Here is an 18,791-nt window from a genome sequence, read left to right as displayed (position 1 = left end):
CCGCTTGATTGGCACCCCATCCACAAATATTCACTCCATCCACCACCGACGCACAGTAGCAGCAGTATGTACCATCTACAAGATGCATTGCAGGAACTCACCAAGGCTCCTTAGACAGCATCTTCCAAACCCATGACCACTACCATCTAGAAGGACAAGGGCAGCAGATAGATGGGAATACCACCACCTGGAAGCTCCCCTCCAAGTCACTCACCATCCTGACTTGGAAATGTATCGCCATTCCTTCACTGTCGCTGGGTCAAAATGCTGGAACTCCCTTCCTAATAGCACTGTGGGTGTACCTACACCACATGGACTGCAGCATTTCATGGAGGCAGTTCACCACCACCTTCTCAAGGGCAATTAAGGATGGGTAACAAATGCTGATCCTGCTAGTGAAGCCCACATCCCATGAAAGAATAAAAATGAATTTTACCAATTCCAATTGTAATCAGTAACTTGTAGTCAACTCTTGCCTAAAACCATTTTTGACAGCACAAATAACATGAACCCCTCGCCACTTAGCATGACTTAAACCATGGTATCATCCTGATCAATGCCTATTTCTAATTTCAAGAAGTAAAGTACCCAGAGTTTAGATCTTTGTACTGCTAAATATTTGGCATATGCAACAGAAATCTCGAAGTAGCAGGCTAAAGGTTAAATTAGCAGTTAACCAATCCATACTTTGCCACCTAATTATTATAGTAATGGACACAGGTATGCAGCACACTGTGTAAAATCAGCTATTCCCATTGTATCATTAGTTTGTATTAATACGGTAAAACACCAAGCTGGTTGGCAATAATGGCACGGCCCCCAGGTTCCAAAAGTTGTAAGGAATGATATTTAAAATCTTAAAGAGGGGACTAACCACAAATCCTTTTAATCATATGTAACTGCATTAATTTTAATGTGAAGATATATTTAAATAGATTACTTTTTACACTGCAGTGTATGAGGTTTGATGGGCCTGGTAATGGAAGGGATGATGAAAGCTGATTAATTTCTAATCAGAAATGCAGACAATAAGGAACAGTGTCAAAAATGAAATGAAGTCTTGAGTATGTTGAGGCTGAAACTTACTTTTATGATTCCGATTATATTATTCCATACTTTTTGTTCCACAATCCAGACCATCACTTATTCTATGTATTGAGGTTAACCTGGTTGAAATTTCTTTTTAAGTGTACAGGTCTGTTAACAAATCTCAGGCTAGGCATTGGTAGAAATGTAATGATTGATCTCAGCCTCCAGGCTAGGAAAGTCTGTGTCCGGTTTGCCTATTAGCCCTGAACTGTTGAAAGCTCACACTGGTGAACAGTTCACACACGAATAATAGTCAATTAGACAAGATGCCAGGGTCACTTGCACCTGTTGAACTATACCCCAAACATGAGGCAATGCCATCAGTAAAGGAAGGAATAAAGTGGAAAAAAGTATCATATTTTATCACATAGCTTATACGTTAAAATTGCTTGTTGGTCAATTAACTCTATTAAAACACAATGTCCATTTCTTAAGGATGTAATATTTAAATTGCAGTTTATACAAAAATCAAAGGGTTGCCATATCTTCTTTCATAATATTAGGCAGAATGTTCTGTTGTCTTTATTTTATGATATACTTAAATTTATAATGTCACAAATTTCCATTTTCTCGTAGACCGACCTTTAGATCGCACACCTTTGAGAAACAGATCCTTTAAAAAACTGAATCGAGCTTTCAGCTACCTCCGTAGGACTAACAGTGAAAGCCAAGTTGGCAGTGATCCCGGAGAGCAAATGCAGACTGACACACTTCCTGAAGAAGGTAAAAAAAACTTTAAATTTGATTCCTTCATGCCAGTGATAGTGTCCTGAAAGAGCAAAGGTGCTTGCTAAATTGCCTTGCAAAACAACTCAATAAGGTTTGTAAATAGAAGAGAATTCAATGATGCAACTGCAGTGGTAAAATGAAAAAAAGACTTGTATTTTACAAAGTATTACAAGGTTACAAAGTATTTACAGCACAGATATGGCCAATGGATCCAGTGGGTCCATGCCAGTGTTTATGCTCCACACGGGCCTCCTCCCGCCTTTCTTCATCTAACCCCAACAATATATTCTTGTATTCTTTTTATCTCATGTGCTTTCCCAGCTTCCCCTTAAATGCATCTATGCTATTTCCTCAATTAGTCCTTGTGGTGACAAGTTCCACATTCTAACCACTCTCTGGATAAAGACATTTCTCCTGAATTCCCTGAAAGATTTATTAGTGACTGTTATATATTTAGGGCCCATTATACTATGCTGTGTCCAAGGCTGAACCATCTTCAGCTACTTCATCAATAGGGGCAGAAGTTGGCTGATAATTGCACAGTGTTCAGTACCATTTGCAGCTTCTGAAGTAATGAAGAAGTCCATGCCAGAATGCAGTAAGACCTGGGAGTGAATTTTACACTTGGGAATCGGAACTACTGCCACCCTGTGCATGTGTAACATCTGGCGTCATGAAGTCGGGTCGCAAACCTGACGTCAACACGCTGGGCTGCCATAATATAGAAGTTGGGCGGGTGCCAAAATTGGCAGCCAGCCCAACATTTTTTAAAAGTTCATTAACAAGCGTTTAAGCTTGTTAACAAGGTAACTAACTGCAATATTACATTAAAAGCAAAACCCACACCATAATGCAATGGGTGTACAGGAAACACATTTGGTGGGAGTTAAGTTTTTTGCCAATAAGTGTTGCAAAGACTGTATAAAGGCTACAACTGGGACTATGTCTGACTTCACCTTAATAGGTGTTGGGAGATCTTTCTAGTGATGGTAATTTCGCTTTTCATTCATTTGTATTAGTGTTATTCCAGAGGGAAGGGGGCAATCAGAAGGTGCTGCAACCAACATTTTGCAGTACAGTATTTGTGCTGATCATCACTGTTCCCAAATGGGAGTCGTACAGTCAGTGGGCGGCTCCTTCTCCAGTGAGGAGGAGGAGGATGAGGAGGGCAGGTGGCCAACAACAGGTGCACTCTGTGGTCCTGCAAGGTGGGCAATCTACAGCAGAGCAAGGACCTGTGAAGGGGAGGCAACAGCAGGCATGCATACTAAGGAGAAGCCGGAATTCTGCCAATAGACTCTACCAGACAAGGCTGACATAATTACAGATGACAGGGTGCCAGTGCCTCCGAAGACCCTGGCTGTTCAGGGAGATAGTCACAGTAATCTGTGACATGCTGGCTGCCAACATTACATCCAATTGTGTAGGGAGGCATTAAATGCCTGTGGCCTTGAAGGTACCTGGAGGCCCTGAATTTTTTTGCCACAGGGTCCTTCCAGGCCTCAGCTGGAGACCTGTGTGGGGTCTTGCAGCCGGTTGCCTGTCACTGCATCAAGGTAGTGACCGACGCCCTGTTCAGGCATGTGGTGAATTTATGTCATTTACTGACAGCAACACCAGTCAGTTTGAAAGAGGCAGAGGCTTCAGCAGTACTGCCAGTTTTCCAAAGGTGCAGGGAATAATAGACTGCTCTGGTGTGGCCATTAAAGGGCCTTCTAGACAGCCAACAAGAGAGAAAGAATCTAACCATCTCTCCTTGACATTCAATGGCATTACAATCGCTAAATCCCCCAATACAAACATCCTCAGTGTTACCATTGATCAGAAACTGAACCGGACCAGCCATATGAATGCAGATCAGTGGCTGGGAATTCTGTGGTGAGTGGCTTATCTCTGACTCCCCAAAGCTGTCCACCATCTATAAGGCACAAGTCAGGAGTGTGATGGAATACTCTCCACTTGCCTGGATGAGTGCAGCTTCAACAACACTCCAGCAGCTCAACACTATCCAGGACAAAGCAGCCCACTTGATTGGTACCCCACCCACCACCTTCAGTATTCAGTCCCTCCACCACCAACACACAGTGGCAGCAGTATGCACCATCAACAAGATGCACTGAAACAACTCACCGAGGCTCCTTCGACAGCACCTTCCAAACCCTTGACCTTTATCAGCTAGAAGAACAAGGACAGCAGAAGCATAGGATATATTGCCACTTCTTCATCATTGCTGGTCAAAATCCTGGGACTCCCCACCTAACAGCAATGTGGGTGTACCTACACCACATGGACTGCAGCGGTTCAAGAAGATGGCTCACCACCACTTTCTTAAGGGCAATTAGAGATGGTTAATAAATGTTGGCCTTACCATCAATCTCCACATTCTTTGAACAAATAAAAATACATATTCCTGGTCTCACCTGCAAGCGGAAACATCTCCACATTTACCCTGTCAATCCTGTCAAACCCTTTTGTAATCTTGAAGACCTCTATCAGATCACCCCTCAGTCTTCTCTTTTCTAGGGAAAAGCGCCTCAGCTTGTTCAATCTTTGCAATCACTGGAACCTCGTAGTTATGGTATCATTCTAGTATTTCCTTTTGCACCTTCTCCAAATCTTTATAAACTATTTGTAATATAGAGACCAAACCTGTTCACAGTATGCCAATTGTCGTCTAACCAAGTTTCAGTACTATCCTTCAGAAATTAACCCCAGTACTTTGTTTTTCATGGTCTTAACCTGCGTCACCACTTTTAATCATTTGCGCATCCCTGCCCCGAGATGGCTCTGTTCCTCTACCCCATTTGGACCCTTAGTTTCCAAGGAATATGTGGCCTCCTTATTCTTTCTACAAAAAAGTACTGCCTCATTTATTTATTTTGATGTTCATCCACCATTTATATATCCATTCTGCAAGATTACTAACGTGTTCCTGCATTCGTTGCAGACATACACTTGCAATTTGGTGTCTTCTGCAAATTTTGAATTTGGGCAGTCAGTTCCCAAGTTCATGTTGTTTATGAAAATGATGAACAACAATGATCCCAGCCTCAATCCTTATGAAACACTACTCCCATATATAGCGCCTATTACAACCTCAGGATGTCTCAAATCACTTTACAGCCAATTAAGTACTTTGGAGGTGTAGTCACTGTGGTAATGTAGGAAATTTGAAAGCCACTTTGCGCAAATCAAGCTCCCACAAACAGCAAAAAGTTAAAGACCACATAACTGTTTTTTAAATGATGTTAATCAAAGGGGAAATATTGACTGGGGAGTGCCTTGGGATCTTTTACCTGAGAGAGCAGACAGAGCCTTGGTTTAACATCTCATCTGAAAGATGTCACCTCCTCCAATGCAGCACTTCCTTGGGATACTGCACTGGAGTGTCAGCCTGGATGTTTGTGCGCAAGTTTCTGCAGTGCAACTTGAATGCACAACCTTTTGACTCGGATGCTAGATTGCTGCCAACTCAACTGGTACATTGTACCCCAATTCTAGCTGTCATTAAGCATGTATTTATTTATTTCATGGTTCAAGGTCAAGATGGCTCTTGGCCAGTCAACTCCATAGGGAGCTCCTCATTGTCCACAACCATCTGCTGCCTTCCGTTGTCCCTTCTCCCCCTAAATCATCTCTTTTATGGTTCCCCTGATTCCAACATTGGCAATTTCGCCCAAGCTTCAAGTTGGCATCCAACACCATCAACACAGCCTTGAAGCTGTGACCCTACTTGTCCATTGTAGTACAGCTGCAACCTGTGCCAGCGAGACATGGAAGAAAAATACAATGGTGTCATGTAAGTTGAACGTTTTTCACCAGAGTTGCCTACATAAGATCTTGGGCATCATATGGAGAGACGGTATCATCAATAAGGGAGTGCTATAGAGGATTGGTTAGAGGTGTCTGTGGTGATGGAAAGATGATTGATACTGGCAGGGCACGTCCTTCAGCTGATGGTTCTGTGGCCTACCAGTGTGGCAGTAGAATGGACACTGCCAGGCAGAAGAAGAAGATGGGGCCAGCCAAAGAAGACCTGGCGAAGTTCATGTAAGGAGAGTCTCCAAGAGTGGGATACCACCTGGGCTGGAGTGAAAGAGATTGCTGTGGACAGAACCAGTGGCAGAGTCTTGTTGCCCATTGTCCTACATGGGACCAGAGGAACTAAGTCAAAGTCTAAGTAAGTCAAGTTAACTATTAGTTGAACCAGCAATGTTCTATTAGTTAAAACCACATGCCCTGACCTTACTTTGTGAGCTCTGATAAGGACCTGGAAAAAGGCTGGACATGGATTTTTTGTCAAATGTGGCTTCAAATTCCTGGACTTTTCTCCACATCAAGGCTAAGTTTCTGCACTGGACCACAATGGAATACACCGGGAGGCTCTGCTGCTGTCTCTGATCTGCTTTATTTTTGCTCTGAGAGCTGTGGAAAGATCTGGAAAAATCTAGATCTAGTTCTCTGAAATTAGGCTTTAAATTCCTGGAATTCGCTCAACACCCATGCTTCTGCTCTGGACTATACCAGCTATACCATAAGGTCTAGCTTATGTCTCTAATCTGCTCTTCGGCAATATTTAAGGTAACTTTGACCAGTTTACAGTCCTTCTCCCACTGTTGCTGCGACAGAGAAAGTTCAATCTCTTGCTGAGCCTCTGATTTTCAGCTTCAGTCTGTTCCTGCTAGAATATTACATCACTTCACTGAAGAACAAACCTCTGTTGCTTCTGGATTTTATTGTGTCCTCCAACTTCGCCATCATCTTTCAGATCCTGCTGCTCATTCTGTGCATCTCCTTCATCCTCATTCCTACAAAAATACTTCCATCAGTGCAGCTTCTGATTCTTTACCCTCATATAGCTTCTGGGCTTCTCAGCCACATAAAGCGCTATTGGGTCCTTCCCTCATTTGCGGCTAGCCATGTAGCCGGAATGTCTGATGTTCATTTACCAAAGCAAATCTTGTATGGAGAGCTTGAGTTGGGAGTTCGCGCTTATGGAGGTCAACTGAAGCACTCTGAAGGCTCCACTTAGGAGTTTTGATATCGGCTTCAAGTCCTGCGAGAAGCTTGACTGGGATCGCTGCACCTGGTGCAAGCAAATAAAAAATGTTTTCACCTCTTGGAAAGCAAATGCATATCAGAAACAGAAATGCAAGCAGAGGAAAATATCCTGAGCCAGCAACTCGTCCAAAACTCATTTGTCTGTGGTCTCCAGTCCTATTTGCAGCAGAATCTTCTGGGAGCAAGTTGGCTTTAGCAGTCACCTATGCACTCACTGGAACCATATCAAGCACCCCCAATGATGAAAATGGTCATCTTCACCTTGTAGGACAAAAAAGAGAGAAAACATTCCAGGATCACCCTGGGCTACAAAGATAACCCACAGCTTCTTAAATCTCTCTCCCATGTCCCTTCCACCCTTACCTCCAACAATAAAAGTGAAGAGCTCAAGGTCTTCTTTGTCACTAAGATTGAGACTATTCGATCAATTATCTCCACCATGTCCTCCATTCCTCTAGCCCACCAGGCCAAACTTCCCATAATGTTTCCTCCTGGCCTAGCCCTGAACTCACATCTTTCTCAAGTTTCTCTTCTATCCCCCCTCATTCTCTCTCTGAGCTCATCTTGTCCAAGGGACCCATCTCTTGTTTCCTTGACCTTATTTCCATTTAACTGCTGACCACCCAACTTCCTTTGCTGTCCCCCACATTAGCCAACATTGTAAATGGCTTTCTCTCTGCACGTGTTGCCCCTCTCTCCTTTAACTCTGCCATAATCACCATTCTCCTCCAAGAAAAACAACCCTTGCCCCTCTACATCTTTGCAAACTACCATAAGACCATAAGACATAGGAGCAGAAATTAGGCCATTCGGCCCATCGAGTCTGCTCCGCCATTCAATCATGGCTGATAAGTTTCTCAACCCCATTCTCCCGCCTTCTCCCCGTAACCTTTGATCCCCTTACCAATCAAGAACCTATCTATCTCGGTCTTAAATACACTCAATGACCTGGCCTCCACAGCCTTCTGTGGCAATGAATTCCATAGATTCACCACTCTCTGGCTAAAGAAGTTTCTCCACATCTCTGTTCTAAAAGGTCTTCCCTTTACTCTGAGGCTGTGCCCTCGGGTCCTAGTCTCTCCTACTAATGGAAACATCTTCCCCATGTCCACTCTATCCAGGCCTTTCAGTATTCTGTAAGTTTCAATCAGATCCCCCCTCATCCTTCTAAACTCCATCGAGTATAGACCCAGAGTCCTCAAACGTTCCTCATATGTTAAGCCTTTCATTCCTGGCATCGTTCTCGTGAACCTCCTCTGGACCCTCTCCAGGGCTAGCACATCCTTCCTGAGATACGGGGCCCAAAATTGCTCACAATATTCTAAATGTGGTCTGACCAGAGCCTTACAAAGCCTCAGCAGCACATCCCTGCTTTTGTGTTCTAGTCCTCTCAAAATAAATGCCAACATGGCATTTGCCTTCCTAACTACCGACTCAACCTGCAAGTTAACCTTAAGAGAATCCTGGACTAGGACTCCCAAGTCCCTTTGCACTCCAGACTTCTGAATTCTCTCCCCATTTAGAAAATAGTCTATGCCTCTATTCTTCCTACCAAAGTGCATAACCTCACACTTCCCCATGTTATATTCCATCTGCCACTTCTTTGCCCATTCTCCTAACCTGTCGAAATCCTTCTGCAGCCTCCACGCCTCCTCAATACTACCTGTCCCTCCACCTATCTTTATATCATACCGTCCCAGCTCCAACCTTCCATTCCTCACCAAAATCCTTGAATGTGTTGTCACCTCCCAAATCAGTGCCAATTTCTTGCACAACTCCATGTTTGAATCCCTCCAAACAGGTTTCTGTGTAAGCCATTGTATCAAAACAGCTCTTCTCAAAGTCACAAATGACATCCTATGTGCTGTGACAAAGATAAAGTATACCTCCTCGTCCTTCTCGACCTGTCTGCAGCCTTTGACATGGTTGACCTCACCATCCTTCTCCAAAGCATCTCCATTGCCGTCAGCTGGGTGGGACTGCTCTCCCCTGGTTCCATTCTTATCTCTCTAGCCATAGCCAGAGTATCACTTGCAATGGCCTCTCTTCCTGCTCCCACACCATTAACTCTGGCGTCCCCAAGGATCTACGGTTGGCCCCCTCCTATATCTCATCTACATACTGCCCCTTGGTGACATCATCCGAAAGCACAACAATTATTTTTACATGTACATGTAATATGGCCTGGTGGAAGGGAGGGACGTGGTAGAGGTAACTAATCGAATAGTCTCAATCTCAGTGACCACAAAGTCCATGAGCTCTTCACGCTTATTGTTGGAGATAAGGGTGAAGGAGACAGGGGTGAGAAATTTAAGAAGCTGTGGGTTAACATTGCAGTCCAGTATGATCCCGGAATAGTGAGCCATTTTCTCTCTTGTTCTTCTTCATCTTTCCAGGCAAAGATGACCATGTTCATCATCGGGGTGTTATGTTTTTTTTAATTCATTCATGGGATGTGGGCTTCGCTGACTAGGCCAGCGTTTATTGCCCATCCCTAATTGCTCTTGAGAAGGTGGTGGTGAGCAGCCTTCTTGAACCGCTGTAGTCCATGTGGTGTAGTACACCCACAGTGCTGTTAGGAAGGGAGTTCCAGGATTTTGAACCAGTGGGTCACCCCAGTAAGGTTCTGGTGAGTACATTCGTGACTGCTAAAGCCAATCTGCAACCAGAATGTTCTGTCAACCCTACCTCACAACCACCTTTCCCGACTCCTCCATTGTCTATAATTATCAGACTGCTTGTCCAACATCCTGCGCTGCATGAGCAGATTAAGTATTGGGAAGACTGAAGCCATTGTTTTTTGTCATCACTCCAAATTCTGTCCCCTAGCTAATGACTCCATCCCCCTCCCTTGCAACTGTCTGAGACTAGACTTCCTGCAACCTTTGGTGTCATATACCTGACACCCCAAGGTGGGCTTCCAACCACACATATGCACCATCACTAAAAATTCCTATTGCCACCTCCATAATATTGCCTGACTTTGCCCCTGCCTCAGCTCATCTGCTGCTGGAACCCGCATCCATGCCTTTGTCATTTCCACACTTGACGATTCCAATGCACTCCTGCCTGGTCTCCCATATTCTACCCCCCATTAAACTTGAGATCATCCAAAGCTCTGCTGCACATGTTCTTACACCAAGCCCTGTTCACTTATTACCCCTGTGCTTGGTGACCTCCACTGGCTCCCAGTCAAGCAACATTGTGATTTTAAATTCTCATCCTTGTTTTCAAATCCCTCCATAACCTCCTCCAGCTCCACAACTCTCCCACATATCTGCGCTCATCTGATACTGGCCTCTTGAGCATCCTGATTTTAATTGCTCCACCCTTGATGGCTGTGCTTTCAGCTGCCTAGGCCTAAGCTCTGGCATTCCCTCCCTACACCTCCCTGACTCTCTACCTCTCTTTTTCTTCCCCTTAAAATCAATCACTTTAGTGAGGCTTTTGGCCACCTGATCTAATATCTCCTTATGTGGCTCAGTGTCATTTTTTGCTTTATCATGCTCCTGTGAAGAGCCTTGGGGTATTTTTATGTAAATATGGGTTGCTACTGTATGGAAAATAATGAAAGCTAAACCAAAAAGGTGGGCTCTGGAAGAAGGCACAATTGCAACAGGGCAGGCTTTCTCCTGTTGCAAAAATAGTGCCTTGATAATGTAGATTTGATAATAGGCTTCATCTAGCCCCTTTAAAAAAAAAATTGCAAACAATTTGAAATGAATTGGTCATTTTATTATTTATTTTGTTTTTACTTTCCTTGTTCCCTGTATTTCTTTCTTACAATGGTTGCCTGGCACTACGTAGCCTCTTTTGCATAGTTTAGGCAATGAACGTATCTCTTGATTGCTGCCAATGCTGCTCTGGATTCATCTACTGCAAAATACAATATCAGTAAGGGTGAAATGTCTATAGAATTTTCTCTTTCTCCCCTTACTACCCCCTCCCCTTTTGTCATTGGATATACTGCAGCTTCCTAGCAGGATGAACATAAACATAAAAATGGAAGCAGAAGTAGAACATACATCCCCTAAGTCTACCCTGACATTCAATAAGATCATCGCTTCTGCCTCAACTGCATTTTCCCACCCACTTTCACAGCCCTCTGAATGGAGAAAGTTCTCCGAAATAATCACCCCCTTATCCTGAGACGATGCCCCTGTGCTTTAGATGCCATGACCAATGGAAACAATGTGCAGAATTTTGTCGTTGGTGTGTGGGGGTGGGTCCCACACGCCGGTGCGTAAAATGACGTGTGGTGACGCTGGGACACTCGCCCGACGTCACCGCGCGCCATTGCGATATTTCGTTGGGCGGGCCTGCGATGATCTCCGCTGCGCGCCTGCCATTAATTAACGGGCCATTTAAGGCCCTTCAGGTGCCAATTGTCAACGATTTTTCAGGGCCCGTGCAATCTTCAGGTCATCGCACGGACACAACGGGTAGGCGGGTAGGACACATTTGTATAAACCTCATCCACGGGCGGGATAAGAGGGCTCAGTGGGGTTGCGAATGTGCTCAGTCAGATATTTAATTTGGGAAGTTATTGATACTTGCCTGTGTGAGCACAAATACTTCAGAATTCATACCAGCTGCTTGGACTGGACTCACAACCTTCAGGTCAGGACCCTACAGTGAAGACCCTTTTTGGAGCCTGCAGGTTTCAGGAAGCCTTCCCTTAGCCTGGGAATGGGAGTTGTGTTCACCACTGAAGGCACCTCCTCTGAGGAGGAAGGGAGGGCCAGAAGGGGGAGGAGGCCAGGAGTGCACATTCAGCCTCCAGGGGAGACACCTTTAAGAGGACAGGCACAGGCACAAGGGGTGCAGGGCCAACTAGAAGTCCAAGGGGGAAGAGGCCACAGAATATGCCACTATCCTGCTGCCAGGGTATACAGGCGGCAAAGCAGCTACCTCAATATGTCTGAGGTGCAATGCCAAAGGAGGCTCCGTCTCTCAAGGGAGATAGTCAACTCTATCTGTCAGATGATAGGCCCTGAGATCTACGCTAACTGTGTGGGTGGGCACCCCATGCCAGTGGCTCTAAAGGTCACAGCTGCCCTCAACTTCTATGCCTCCGGCTCTTTTCAGGTTGATGTTTGCGGTGTCTCCCAATCAGCTGTCCACACTTGTGTCAAGCAGGTTACAGATGCTCTGTTCATGAATGCTTTGACCTTCATCCCCTACCGTTGGGACCAGGCCAGCCAGGCACAGCGAGCCAGAGGCTTTGCGGCCATTGCTGGCTTCCCCCGTGTCCAGGGTGCTATAGACTGTACACATGTGGCCATCAAGGCGCCAGCAGGTGAGCCCGGTGCCTTCGTCAACAGGAAGGGCTTCCACTCCATGAACGTGCAGATAGTGTGTGATCACAGGATGCTGATTCTACAAGTCTGTGCAAGGTACCCAGGCAGCTCCCACGACACCTACATCCTCAGACACTCCCAGGTGCCGGGGCTCTTCAGTGCTCCAGCCCGGCTGGATGGATGGCTGCTGGGTGACAAGAGCTATCCCCTCAGAAGGTGGCTCATGACGCCTCTCCGCCACCCAAGAACAGAAGCCGAGCAGCGGTACAATAGGAGCCATGACACCACAAGAGCTGTGGTAGAGAGAGCCATCGATCTTCTCAAGATGCTCTTCCGGTGCCTGGACCGTTCAGGGGGCGCACTCCTGTACCCTCCAGAACGTGTGTCACTGTTAGTGGTTGCATGCTGCGCTCTCCACAATCTTGCGTTGGAAAGGGGGGACGCAGTGGACGATGAAGACGTGGACGCAGTGGCTGCGGCTGCACACGATGAGTCCAGCAGTGAGTCCGAGGATGAGCACGCACAGGGAAATGCTGAGGGGATGGACGCTGACCTGGGCATACTCCAGGGAGGTAGGGAAACCCGGGAGGCTTTAATCCAATGGACCTTCAGCTAGAATACCACAGATGGACCTCCAGGACAAGCCTGAGCTGCAGGCTCCATACTCAATACCTGAGTGCTAAATCTGCCTCGGTAGGAACATTAACTAAGGGCTTTGTCAATAAAGCTCAATGTGACACAACTCACTCATAACATCATTGGTAACCATCCACCTGCAGAGGAAAAGAGCCACCCTCAGCCATGGTCACATGCCTAAATTTAATGATATAACAAAATGAACTTAAGGAAACAAAATGACTAAGGTGTTAAACACCAGAACCACTAATCATGACCTCATTGCGGGGCAACACAAAAGCACCAGTGAGAAACCCGTGGTGTGCCTTAAATTTACGCTTTCGGGTGTTCTGTCTTGATGCTATCCCTTCGCTGGGAGTGGCATCTGAGAGTCCTGCTCACTCTGCTGTCCTGTTGGGCTCAAAGACCTTGGCGGTCGTCCTCTGACCAGTGGAGCCTGTGCTGGCTCCGCCTGGGGGAGAGTGGCCAGTTCCACAGCTGGCATCTCCCCAGTCATCACAGCCTCACCGGATGCAATGGTCACTGGCAGAGGGGCAGAGGAGCTGCCGCCATCATCCGGAGCAACCTGAGAGGTGCCCGCAGAGACGACAGGCAGCTGCTGCGCCAACATGAGGTCACTTCGGACCTCCCTGCTTACCGTGGATGGATGGGCACCGAGCTGGGATACTTGGTGCGCAGACCATCTCCCACACTGGCACCGACCAGCTGAAGTCAATGCCGATGTGAGGGCTTGCTAGTCCGAGCGCATCCCCAGAAAGCCCTGATTGGTCTCCTGGAGGAACCTCTCCACGAGAGTCGCCATTCTCTCCATGGAGGAAGCATGTCGCTCGGCCATGAGACTAATTGCATCAATGATGCTTCGCGTGGACTCCTCCACCACGGACACCAAGCCAAGCACAGCCTTATGTATCTCCGTCAGATCCTCCTGCACACCCTGCTGGACTTCCAGCATTTGCTGCCACATGGACGACTCCAGAGGCACATCATCAGCCACCGACTGAGCATGTTCCTGGTCCCCTGCAGTCCTCCAACTGCTGGTGCCCTGGGCACCCTCTGTCTCCGCCAGCTCCTTCAGCGACTGTGAAGTACCCTCACCGCTGTGCCCCAGGACACTAGCTGATAATCTAATTCTCACTGAGGTGCTAGTAACTGCGCTGGTGCCGGCCTGGCAGAGATGGTGTGACACTGGTCAGTCAGAGACGTCAGGGCCCTCAGGCGTGAGAGGGGGCCTCTGCTGCTCCTCCTCCCGGCCCTGCTCCGCTGATGCTGAAAGGAAGAACAAGGACATTTGATTAGTTAACATGGAGACAATGTCAATGTGTATCCCTGAGCCCCAGATCATTATGCACTTATCCTTCCATAAGCAATGGTCAAGCCATGCTGCGAACTTCAATCAATAAACATTCAGCACTGCCATGGCTGTTGGGACACCATTGGTGACCTCAGTGATGTGCTAACATACCTGCCCGTGGCACCCCAGCCTCACCGAGGACCTCCTGCTCGAACGTGGTAATGATGGCCAATGGTGAGGGTGGCAAGGGCACAGAATGTTCTCTGGGTGGGGTCTTCAATGTCCATCACCAGGAGTGGCTTGGTTCACCACTACTGACCGAGCTGGCCGAGTCCTAAATGAGTAGCTGCTAGACTGGGTCTGTGGCAGGTGGTGAGGGAACCAACAAGAGGGAAAAACATAATTGACCTTATCCTCCCCAACCTGCCTGCCGCAGATGCATCTGTCCATGACAGTATCAGTAGGAGTGACCACCGCACAGTCCTTGTGGAGACAAAGTCCCGCCTTCACATTGAGGATACCCTCCATCGTGTTGTGTGGCACTACCACCATGTTAAATGGGATTGATTTTGAACAGATCTAGCAACTCAAGAATGGGTATCCATGAGGCACTGTGCACCATCAGCAGCAGCAGAATTGCACTCAAACACAATCTGTAACCTCATGGCCCGGCATATCCCCCACTCTACCATTACCATCAAGCCAGGGGATCAACCCTGGTTCAATGAAGAGTGCAGGAGGGCATGCCAGGAGCAGCACCAGGCACACCTAAAAATAGGTGTCAACCTGGTGAAGCTATAAAACAGGGCTACTTGTGTGCCAAACAGCATAAGGAGCAAGTGATAGACAGGGCTAAGCGATCCCACAACCAACGGATCAGGTCTAAGTTCTGCAGTCCTGCCACATCCAGTCATGAATAGTGGTGGACAACTAAACAACTTACTGGAGGAGGAGGCTCCACAAATACCCCCATCCTCAATGATGGAAGAGCCCAGCACAGCAGTGCAAAAGATAAGGCTGAAGCATTCGCAACAATCTTCAGCCAGAAGTGCCGAGTGGATGACCCATCTTAGCCTTCTCTACAGGTCCCCAGCATCACAGATGCCAGTCTTCAGCCAATTCGATTCACTCCATATGATATCAAGAAACGGCTGAAGGCACTGAATACTGCAAAGGCCATGGGCCCTGACAATATTCCAGCAACAGTACTGAAGATTTGTGCTCCAGAACTTGCTGTGCCCCTAGCCAAGCTGTTCCAGTACAGCTACAACACTGGCATTTACCCAGCTATGTGGAAAATTGCCCAGGTATATCCTGTACACAAAAAGCAGGACAAATACAACCAGGCCAATTACTGCCCCATCAGTCTACTCTCCATCATCAGTAAAGTAATGGAAGGGGTCATCAACAGTGCTATCAAGTGGCACCTGCTCACTGACGCCCAGTTTGGGTTCCGCCAGGGCCACTCAGCTCCTGACCTCATTACAGCCTTGGTTCAAACATGGACAAAAGAGCTGAACTCCTGAGGTGAGGTGAGAGTGGCTGCCCTTGACATTAAGGCAGCATTTGACTGAGTGTGGCATCAAGAAGCCCTGGCAAAACTGGAGTTTTGGAATCAGGGGGGAAACTCTCTGCTGGTTGGAGTCATACCTAGCATAAAGGAAGTTGGTTGTGGTTGTTGGATGTCAGTCATCTCAGCACCAGGACATCACTGCAGGAATTCCTTGGGGTATTGTCTTAGGCCCAACCATCTTCAGCTGCTTTATCAATGACCTTCCTTCCATCGCAAGGTCAGAAGTGAGGATGTTCACTGATGATTGCACAATGTTCAGCACCATTCGTGACTCCTCAGATACTGAAGCAGTCCATGTCCAAATGCAGGCAAGAGTGGACAATATCCAGGCTTGGGCTGACAAGTGGCAAGCAACATACGTGCCACACAAATGCCGGGCAATGGCCATTTCCAACAAAAGAGAATCCAACCATCGTCCCTTGATGTACAATGGCATTACCATCACTGAATCCCCCATTATCAACATCCTGGGGGTCACCATTGTCCAGAAACTGAACTGGATTAGCCATATAAATACTGTGGCTACAAAGGCAGGTCAGAGACTAGGAATCATGCAATGCGTAACTCACCTCCTGACTCCCCAAAGCCTGTCCACCACCTACAAGATACAAGTGAGGAATGTGATGGAATACTCTCCACTTGCCTGGATGAGTGCAGCTCCTACAACGCTGAAGAAGCTGGACACCATCCAGGACATAGCAGTCTGCTTGATTGGCACCACATCCACAAACACTCACTCCCTCCACCATCGACACACAGTAGCAGCAGTGTGTACCATCTACAAGATGCACTGCAGGAATTCACCAGGTTCCTTTGACAGCACCTTCCAAACCCACGACCATCTAGAAGGACAAGAGCCGCAGATAGATGAGAACACCACCACCTGGAAGTGCCCCTCCAAGTAACTCACCATCCTGACTTGGAAATATATCGCCGTTCCTTCACTGTTGCTGGGTCAAAATCCTGGAACTCCCTTCCTAACAGCACTGTGGGTGTACCTACACCACATGGACTGCAGCGGTTCAAGAAGGCAGCTCACCATCACCTTCTCAAGCGCAACTAGGAATGGGCAATAAATGCTGGCCCAGCCAGCGAAGCCCACATCCCATGAGTGAGTTATAAAAAACTGGGCCGGCCCTCCACCGGTCCTCACCCATTTGGCTGCATTATGTGCATTCTTCTCCTGAAAAGGAGAGAGGAGTGTTGATTAGTGCAACTTGTACCTAGAATCTCTTCGCCGCCGCCCCACCCCAACCAGAGTGAAATATTGCAGGGCTTCAGTGCCTCCTCACCCTGCTGCTGCCACACACTCACACAAAGATTCCAGGCCTGTCCCAGTCCTCATGACCAAATGTAGTTTACATTTGGCACCACACGGTCCAACCTTGCAAAGCAAGGAGGCGCAAGCACATGGAACGCAAAGGGCAGCAGGTGGATCAATGCCAACGCCACCTGGAAGCTCCCCCCCCAGCGTATCCGCATCCTGACTTTGACATGTCCTGGAGTTCCAGCTCTGCGCCCAGGTGCAACTCCTCCAGGTTGTCCCCAAAACAGTAATGTGGGTCTTAGTGTACCACATGCTGTGGGTGCAGAACCCATCTCTTCACCACCCTCTCAGGGTGACCTCGGCATGGACAACATCTGCTGGCCCAGCAAGCGAAGGACACATGCCGTCAATGATGCAAGGCAGTCACTATGCTCAGAGTTTGGGGGGGCTGCAGCCAGTGGGGAAAGCCTACTTGCTGGGTTAAGTGACCAATGCCAACATGGTACTCACCCTTCCAGAGCGCAGAAGGTCATTGAAGCCCTTGCGACACTGGACCCAGGTGCGCTGCACCACATCACAGGATCTCACCACCTCCGCCACCTCCTCCCAGGCACATTTGGTCATGTGGGGAGGCCTCCTCCTCCCGTCCCTGGGAATGAGGACCTCCCACCGCGCTGCCACCTCCTCCAGGAGGGCAGCAAGCCAATCATCTGAGAAACCAGCGGCACAGTGCCCCCCTGCCCTACCCTCCTGTCTGGCCTGCTCACCAGCAGCGCTCTGGGGAGCCCTTCTGCTGGCCATGTTTGACAGCCTTTGCAAGGCTGCAGGAGCACTTTTGAACAGGCCGCTGGGCAGTTATAGCCGTCCTGCCACTGCCCGCCCACTCCCGCTGTCCTCGGGAACTGCGTTTCATGCTGGGCAGGCCTTAATTGGCCCGCCCGCGTAAAATGGCGGTGCAGACCCGATCACAGGCGGTGATCGGGTCCGCACCTACCTGCGCCTGCTCCCGCACAGCCCAACTGACAGGCAGAAAATTCTGTCCAATCTCTCAGAGAATGCTCTCCTTCACAATCTTGTATGTTTCAATGCGATCACCTCACAATCTTCTAAATTCCAGAGAGCATAGGCCCAATTTACTCAGCCTGTCATCATAGGACAGCCCTCACATCCCAGGAGCCAGTCTAGTGAACCTTCGCTGTACCACTTCAGATGAAAGTACCTCCTTCCTTACATATGGAGATCAAAAGTACGCACAGTACTCCAGGTGTGGTCTGACCAAAGCCCGATACAACTGTAACAAGACTTCCTTGCTGTTATACTCAAATAAATATTTCATCTAATAACCCAGTAGTAGATTGTATTCCTAAGCATCAGGTTTTTTAACTTATTCTTTCACGGGATGTGCACGTTGCAGGCAAGGTCGTTGCCTATCCCTAATTGCCCTTGACTAAACTAGGCCATTTCAGAGCTAACCACATTTCTGTGGGTCATGAGTCTCATGTAGGCCAGACCAGGGAGGGACAGCAGACAGCAGACTTCCCCATTAATGAATCAGATGGGCTTTTAATGATTTTTATTAATTAACAATAGTTTCATAGTTACCATTACTAAGACTAGTTTTCAATCCTAGATTTATTTTAAATTGAGTTTAAAATCCACCAGCTATCTTGGTGGGATTTGAACCCATGGTCCTAGAGCTTTTGGGTTGCTAGCCCAGTGACAATACCACCACACCACCATCTCCATAAAGTTTGATTGGTGGGCAGTGGGATTTGATTAGAAGGTCTGCAAAGGTCTAGTAAAGTTTCTGCACAAGCTATCACAGAGAAATTGTAATAATCATTT

The 18,791-nt window shown here is 47.5% G+C and overlaps 1 protein-coding gene across 2 annotated transcripts in view; it reads left to right on the top strand.

The window, feature by feature from the left end:
• Positions 1–18,791, top strand: part of lnx1 (ligand of numb-protein X 1) — a 268,850-nt gene that overhangs the window by 176,366 nt on the left and 73,693 nt on the right. For both annotated transcript variants that reach the window (XM_078547852.1, XM_078547860.1), the window contains exon 4: positions 1,666–1,812. In XM_078547852.1, the coding sequence (XP_078403978.1) occupies positions 1,666–1,812 (147 nt within the window). The remainder of the gene's footprint in view (positions 1–1,665; positions 1,813–18,791) is intronic.

Source organism: Cetorhinus maximus, chromosome 1, assembly GCF_964194155.1.
Source record: "Cetorhinus maximus chromosome 1, sCetMax3.hap1.1, whole genome shotgun sequence".
Taxonomy (NCBI): Eukaryota; Metazoa; Chordata; class Chondrichthyes; order Lamniformes; family Cetorhinidae; genus Cetorhinus; species Cetorhinus maximus.
This window is presented reverse-complemented; position numbering and strand designations above follow the sequence as displayed.